Source organism: Eriocheir sinensis, unplaced genomic scaffold (assembly GCF_024679095.1).
Source record: "Eriocheir sinensis breed Jianghai 21 unplaced genomic scaffold, ASM2467909v1 Scaffold143, whole genome shotgun sequence".
NCBI classification, from domain to species: domain Eukaryota; kingdom Metazoa; phylum Arthropoda; class Malacostraca; order Decapoda; family Varunidae; genus Eriocheir; species Eriocheir sinensis.
Window position 1 is genome coordinate 441,064 of NW_026110773.1, and position 8,126 is coordinate 449,189.

General features: G+C 44.7%; 1 protein-coding gene across 1 annotated transcript; it reads right to left on the bottom strand.

Annotated features, from left to right (window-relative positions):
- Positions 1-5,450: 5,450 nt before the first annotated feature.
- On the bottom strand, positions 5,451-7,838 carry LOC126990044 (terminal nucleotidyltransferase 4A-like). The gene is made up of 2 exons (XM_050848609.1): positions 7,311-7,838; positions 5,451-6,272 (listed from the first exon to the last, which is right to left on the bottom strand). The coding sequence occupies exons 1-2, from the start codon at positions 7,836-7,838 to the stop codon at positions 5,451-5,453; spliced, it is 1,350 nt and encodes a 449-aa protein (XP_050704566.1).
- Between the last annotated feature and the right edge of the window lie 288 nt (positions 7,839-8,126).

An 8,126-nucleotide genomic window follows, 5' to 3' on the forward strand; every position in this document is an offset into this window, starting at 1 on the left:
TCCGCTTACCATAATTACATATAATTACGAAAAAAATCGGAAAAAGAGGATGCAAATTGTAGATACACAAAGAGAAGTGACAGTATATGTTTAAATCCCCCGTGCGTAGGGTAGTAGGTATTTAATTAAAGGCCACCATGACGCTCTAACGCTTGGCAGTGCGGCGCAGTACCTCCGCACGAGCCGCGCAAGTTCCTATGGAAAAAAAAATTTTCAACCAGAAAAAGAGAGAGAGAGAGGGCAGGCTGGGTGGGGACCAGGAGCATGCCATGGCGTGAGGTCAGCAGTCAGCGAGCACACACACACACACAGACACGTATTCTTGATAATATGTAATCTTCAGGAGAAATGATTTTAGTTGCGATGATCTGGTGTCTTGGGACTATATTGACCAGGGTAGGCTTGAGTTAGACAGGCCTCAACCTATTTATTTGATGATAAGGAGCATTAGTCTGCCTCATGAGACAACATACCACGATATTTTTCAAAGTTTAATAAGAAAAAGTGTTCAGACATTCGTGATGTTTTACCTCATCATCATCATCATCGTCATCTTAGAAAGACATTCATTATCATTTCTACAGTGAATTAAAATTATTTCTTTATTATAATTTCATATATATATATATATATATATATATATATATATATATATATATATATATATATATATATATAGCTCAGTAGAGACTGACCTGAGGATGTGCTTTTCCGATTTCCGTGGAATGATTATTGCTTCCAGGATAGAGACCCCTCTGTGTGCTCAGCGCATCACAGAGTGATTGTGTCTCTGGAATGGAAGCATACATTCTCGTTCTTTCTCTACTCCTCACTTTAAAAGCCTTGGTTTTAATCGCTTGTTCTCGTGCTGTCAATGATAGAGGTAGCTCACAAAAGATACCAGAGCCTTCAAACTAATGCTAATTATGAACTTTACATTTCTGCCCGAAATCGTGCGAATCTATTCTCCGACTAACCAAAAATTCTTTCATTAATAGAAAATGTCAAAACCTTGCTTTCTCTAACTCTTCCCGTGACTTCTGGCATCTAGCCAAAACATCTCCTCAACTTCACTTCTTCATCTTTCCCTCCTCCTCAGTCCTGACAGCAACACTGCCGTCTCATCTATCTCTAAGGCTGAACTCTTCTCTCAAACTTTTTCTAAAAACTCCCTCTGGACGATTCTGGGCATATTCCTCCTACTCATCCCCCTCTCAGCTCCTTTATACCTGTTATAAAGATTCTTCAAAATGATGTTTTCTATGCCCTCTCTGGCCTCAATCCTCAGAAGGCTTATGGACCTGATGGGTGCCTCTATTGTCCTTAAAACTGTGCCTCCGTGCTGTCACCCTGCCTGGTCAAACTCTTTCGCCTCTGCCTGTCAACATCTACCTTTCCTTCTTGCTGGAAGTATGCCTTCATACAGCCTGTACCTAAGAAGGGTGACCGCTCAATCCCTCAAACTACCGTCCTATTGCTTTACTTTCTTGTCTATCTAAGCTTTTGAATCAATCCTTAACCGGAAGATTCAAAAGCACCTTTCCACTTCAGACCTTCTGTCTGATCGCCAGTATGGGCTCCGCAAGGGGCGTTCTGGTGATCTTGACTTCTTAACTGCCTCTTGGTCATCCTCTCTTAGCCGTTTCGGTGAAACTTTTGCTATTGCGCTGGACATATCAAAAGCTTTTGATAGGGTCTGGCACAAATCTTTGCTTTCTAAACTACCCTCCTACAGTTTCTCTCCTTCTCTCTGTACCTTTATCTCCAGTTTCCTTTCTGACCGTTCTATTTCTGCCGTGGTAGACTGTCACTGTTCTTCTAAATCTATTAACAGTGGTGTCCCACAGGTTCTGTCCTATCTCCTCTTTTTCTGTTGTTCATTGATGATCTTCTTTCCAAAACAGACTGTCCTATCCATTCCTACGCCGATGATTCCACTCTGCATTATTCAACTTCTTTTAATAGAGACCCACCTTCAGGAACTTAACGACTCAAGGCTGGAGGCTGCAGAACCTTAGCCTCAGACCTTACTATTATTTCCGATTGGGGCAAGAAAGAACCTGGTGTCCTTCAACGCCTCAAAACACAGTTTCTCCACCTAGCCACTCGACACAATCTTCAAAACAACTATACCCTATTCTTTGACAACACCCAGCTATCACCTTCCTCAACACTAAACACACTCAGTCTAGACTTAACTCAAAATCTCAACTGGAAACTTCATAGCTCAGCTCGTACTAAATCAGCTTCCTCGAGGCTGGGCGTTCTGTACCGTCTCCGCCAGTTCTTCTCCCCTGCACAGTTGCTGTCCATATACAGGGCCTTGTCCGCCTCGTATGGAGTATGCATCTCTCATGTGTGGGGGCTCCCTCACACAGCTCTTCTGGACAGAGTGAGCTAAGGCTCTTCGTCTCATCAGCTCTCCTCCTCATACTGATAGTCTTCTACCTCTTAAATTCCGCCGCAATGTTGCCTCTCTTTCTATCTTCTATCGATATTTCCATGACTGCTCTTCTGAACTTGCTAACTGCATGCCTCCCCCTCCCGCAGCCCCTGCACTCGACTTTCTACTCATGCTCATCCCTATACTGTCCAAACCCCTTATGCAGGGATTAACCAGCATCTTCACTCTTTCATCCCTCACGCTGGTAAACTCTGGAACAATCTTCCTTCATCTGTATTTCCTCCTGCCTACGACTTGAACTCTTTCAAGAGGAGGTATCAGGACACCTCTCCTCCAAACTGACCTATCTTTCAGCCACCTCTTTGGATTCTTTTTAGGAGCAGAGAGTAGCAGGCTTTTTTATTAATGTTTGCTTTTGTGTGCCTTGAACTGTCTCCTTTGCTGTAAAAAAAATATATATATATATATATATATATATATATATATATATATATATATATATATATATATATATATATATATATATATATATATATATATATATATATATATATATATATATATATATATATATATATATATATATATATATATATATATATATATATATATATATATATATATATATATATATATATATATATATATATATATATATATATATATATATATATATATATATATATATATATATATATATATATATATATATATAATTCATATTCGGTCCAGGCCCGTCTCACGGCTGAGCGAGGCATTTATAGGTGGCGCCATTATTATTATTGTTCAGTCATGATTTTGAGAGCTCATTCTTGTTCGCTGTATCTTCTTGAGTCCAGGGTTGATAGGTGGTTATCACATGGTAGTCTTAGGCCACTCGGCAGTGACCTGAAAAATCTCAGGTGGTTGAAAATCGGAGGATATATATATATATATATATATATATATATATATATATATATATATATATATATATATATATATATATATATATATATATATATATATATATATATATATATATATATATATATATATATATATATATATATATATATATATATATATATTCTCCAGTTCTTGTAGTATCTCAGCAATTGTCAAGCTTCTGGAAGAAGAAAAATAATTCAGTATATAAGATATAAAGCCTGTGTCTTTTGCTACTCAAACAACTAACAAACATTGGCTATTAGTGTCACAAAAGCCTAGCGTAACCATATGGTAACGCTCACAACTTCTGCTAAATATATCTGTGTTTAGATAAATTATTTTTATTCATTACATTCAGTACAAAGAACTATTCATTTTTAATCAGAAAACATCAACAATAAGTATTTTTGAGGATGCTACATGGAAACAGATACAGATACAGATAATGGATACAGGGTGAACTAAACAGATTGTATGACTGGGCGGACAAATGGCAGATGGAGTTCAATGTAGGGAAGTGCAGTATTCTGAGTGTAGGTAGGAACAACCCCTCACATAACTATTCCTTAAATGACACTCCCATAAGTAGGTCTGGGTGCGAGAGGGATTTAGAGATCTTAGTGAGCTATGATCTCCGTCCAAGGGCACAATGCATTCAAGCTAGAAATCGAGCAAATACGGTACTGGGATTTATTTCAAGGAACAGAAGCGCCGAAGTGTTCCTCAAACTATATTTAGCATTAGTTAGACCTCATCTGGACTATGCGGTTCAGTTCAGGTCACCTTACTATAAAATGGATATCAAAATGTAAGAATCGGTGCAGAGGAGGATGACTAAGATGATTGAGGGGTTGAGAAACTTGCCATGCGAGGAAAGACTCAAACAGTTAGACTTGTATTCTCTAGAAAGGCGAAGGGTGCGTGGAGACATGATCGAGGTTTATAAATCGATGAAGGGCTTTAATAAGGGAGACATTCATAAGGTTTTGTTGGTAAGAGAACCGGGTAGGACACAGTAATGGGTTTAAACTGGATAAATTCAGATTAAACAGGGATATATACAAAATTGGTTTACAAACAGGGTGGTGGATGAGTGGAATAGGCTTAGCAGTCATGTGGTGAGTGCCAATACAATTGTCACATTAAAAAATAGATTAGATAAATTCATGGACCGCGATATTAGGTGGGGCTAGATACACAGAGCTTAGGTTCAGGGGAGCTGCCTCGTACAGGCCTACCGGCCTCTTGCAGACTCCTGTCTTCTTATGTTCTTATGTTCTTATGAAAAAAGTAAGGACTTACTTTTGTTGTCTGTCCATGGCTGCAACTTTACAGCACGTCTTCATTATGTGGCTGCCTACTCCGGATTGGGAAGGCTGAATTCAACAGGCTACCAGGAACTTGTAGGAGCTATTGTACTCTAGACTGTGACAGGAAAATTTACCTTTCTTCACTTCTTTTAATCGTATATGCATATGTAGAAAATATCACGGTCACGCTAGGCTTTGAAGGGTTTATTAATTAATGAAACCTCTGGGTGTGGAAGGCCCCGTCCGCCGCCTCCTTCCTGGAGATCGTCACGAATCGTCCGTGCCGGTTCAACACCCTGACAGTCGTCCCTGTGCGCGGTGGCTGGGGTCGGTGCCTGCTCTGGCTTCTTGAAGTCGTCTTTCCGGGTTTAGCCAGGCCTGTGCTTTTCGGTGTTCAGCCTCTGCGGGGAGCGCACGGTCGTCAATGTCGTTATGATTTATCTGGTTTACTTCAGCCCGTGCTGCGAGTTTCTTATTCTTTGTGTTAGACGTGGTTTTATCTCTTTTAACAATACCTTGTTTCTTTGCTCATAGGCAGTCCTGCTGGTTCCTGTTGCTGCTGGGACGGGTGGAGGCGTCCACTTTGGCAGGACTCGCTGGGGCGTGGCGTGCCGCGCCAGCAGCTGGCCGAGCAGGGAGCAGGGGGAGGCGTACACGCCTGGCTCGAAAAGGGCGGCTTCCAGCACTCGGTAGGCGTGCTGGAAGGCTCTGCACGTCCCAGACACGGAAGGATGACCTCCAAAGGTCGTTGGTTGGACAGAGCGGGTCTTGGATGCAGAGGTCCGCCCGCCGGTGGCCGCGCGGCATCACGATGGGCACGTCTTCCTTACGCATGTATCGGCCGCGCCCACTACGCTGATCCCCGTGCTGGCGAAATTAAACTCATAGCCGTAGAAGGCGAAGAAGCGCACCAGCAGCCACCCGAGGTCGTGCTGGGCGTCCGGGGGAACCTGCAGCTGCAGGAAGCTGGTGACCATGAGGGTGACGGCGTAGGATGACACGCCCCCCGTGAAGACCTCTGCCAGGCCCAGGCCACGCAGATAGTGGCGCACCAGCAGTGAGATGGGCGCCAGGGCCGGGAAGCGGCGCAACAACTCCCGCACCAGCTCTGCGGCGCGCACGGCCGCCTCGCTGCCTAAGGACACGTCCACGGGCAAGCCCGTCGCCTGGTGCACGAACTTGACCAGTGGAACCGTCGTCTTCTCCAGCACGGTGAGCTGGCCGAGCCGCGCCACGCCCTCCCGCTGGAGGGCGTCGCGGAGTGCGAGTAGTGGAGAGGGTGACGCGGGCCAGTGGCCCAGCAGTGTCGCATCCACATCGCTGTCCGCCATATAGAGGCCGTTGGCCAGGCTGCCGGTGGCCTCGACGCGCACCTGAGGCCACATTGTGACCACCACACGCCGCAGGTCCTCCACTGGACGCAGGCGACGCTGGTACTCGGCGTCTGAGCCGCCAGCCCACCGATGAAAGTCCTGTAGTTCCTGGTGCAGAGCGCGGCGGCTGCCGTCATAACGCAGGAGGGCAGTCCCAGGGGCGGGGCGGGGAATTGGCGGTAGGAAAGAGGCGGTGTTGGCTGGCGGGGGTGTCGTTGTTGAGGGGGAAACAGACGAAGGGGCACGGGTGGGTGTCTGAGGAGGTGCTTGGCGTGGCACAGGAGGAGTAACACTGGTCTGCGTTTGGGGTTCGGTTGCATGAACGTGTTTTAAAGTTTTGGCGGACGGGCTAGACTCTGCGGCATGACTTGTATCGTCTGTCGCCTCGACGGTGTTCGTGTTGTCCGCGGCTTGGGAACACTCTTCTTTCTCAATACTTTCTTCATATTCCTTGTGTTCTTCATTTTCATTTACTTCTTCTTTCTCAATACTTTCTTCATATTCCTTGTGTTCTTCATTTTCATTTACTTCTTCTTTCTCAATACTTTCTTCATATTCCTTGTGTTCTTCATTTTCATTTACTTCTTCTTTCTCAATACTTTCTTCATTTCCCTTGTGTTCTTCATTTTCATTTACTTCTTCTTTCTCAATATTTTCTTCATTTTCCTTGTGTTCTTCATTTTCATTTTCTTCTTCTTTCTCAATATTTTCTTCATATTCCTTGTGTTCTTCATTTTCATTTTCTTCTTCTTTCTCAATATTTTCTTCATATTCCTTGTGTTCTTCATTTTCATTTTCTTCTTCTTTCTCAATATTTTCTTCATATTCCTTGTGTTCTTCATTTTCGTTTACTTCTTCTTTCTCAATATTTTCTTCATTTTCTTTGTGTTCATTTTTATTTTCTTCTTTCTCAATATTTTCTTCATTTTCTTTGTGTTCATTTTTATTTTCTTCTTTCTCAATAATTTCTTCATTTTCTTTGTGTTCATTTTTATTTTCTTCTTTCTCAGTATTTTCTTCATTTTCCTTGTGTTCTTCATTTTCATTTCCTTCTTCCCTCGCAGTATTTTCTTCATTTTCCTTCTGCCCGTCATTTTCATTCCCTTCCATCTCATTGTCTGTATTTTGTCTGTGGTCTTCTTTCTCAATGTCTTCCTCAGTTTCCTTATGTACTTCATTTTCATTCTCCTCGTTTGCATTGTCTACTTCATCTTCCTTATTCCCGTCATTTTCCCTTTCCACCTCTTCCTTGTTTTCCGTCTCTTCTTTCTTTTCCGTCTCTTCTTCAGTTACCAAGTCTTCTTTGGTTTCTGTATCTCCTTTTTCCAAGTCTTCTTCAATTTCCAAACCTTCTTCACCTTCTGTCTCCGTCTCTTCTCCCATCTTCTCCACACACCCGTCACTCGGGTGCTCCTCTCCTTCATTTCCTACTTCTGTCACCCTTTCTACACCCGCCTCCTTCCCCGTCGCCGCGGGTGTCTCCGTGTCACGTGGTCTTTCCTGGACACACTCCTTCACCTCTTCCAGGTGTGTTTCTTCTTGCTTTTCTTCATCGCCCCCCTTATCAGGTGGTGTCACGTCCAGGCCTGTATCTTCACCTCCTTCCCGGCGGGACGGTGGGCTGGAGGCCACAGCAGCCAGGGCCGCCAACATCGCCAGGAGCAGCAGCAGGCCGCCGCAAACTAGCAGAGTTCTAACGAAACCTGCTTGCTCCTCCTCAGCCTGCCGTACCTGCTCGTGCAGGCAGTCCAGGTGCTGCTTGGCCGGCCAGCAGCCGCAGCACGTCCCACCAGCCGTCGCCGGCAGGAGGCCACCCTCCATCAGGGGATCCCGGGGCCGTGCAGGGCGCAGCGCGCCGGGGAGCCACCATGCACCGGCCAGACGCTGCCTTAGCTCGCCCAGCGCCGTTGTGTGTGGCCCGGCGGCCTGCCACTCCCGCCGCGCCTCCAGGGCGGCCCGCCGTAACAGGCGGCGCCCCAGAGGTACAGCGCGAGGGCCGCAATGATGCCTGCCAGTACGATTCCGATTTTCTTTTGGTAGTTGTTCATTTTGTTCCTCTGTGTTTATGAAAAGAGTGTGACAGGAGGCAGAGCAGGCTAGCCTGGGATT

Coding starts and splice junctions, on each gene's coding strand:
- LOC126990044 (XM_050848609.1), bottom strand. CDS start 7,838: ATGGAGGGTGGCCTCCTGCCGGCGACGGCTGGTGGGACGTGCTGCGGC. Junction 6,273..7,310: donor CAGAAACCAAAGAAGACTTG/GTAACTGAAGAA, acceptor GCACCTCCTCAG/ACACCCACCCGTGCCCCTTC.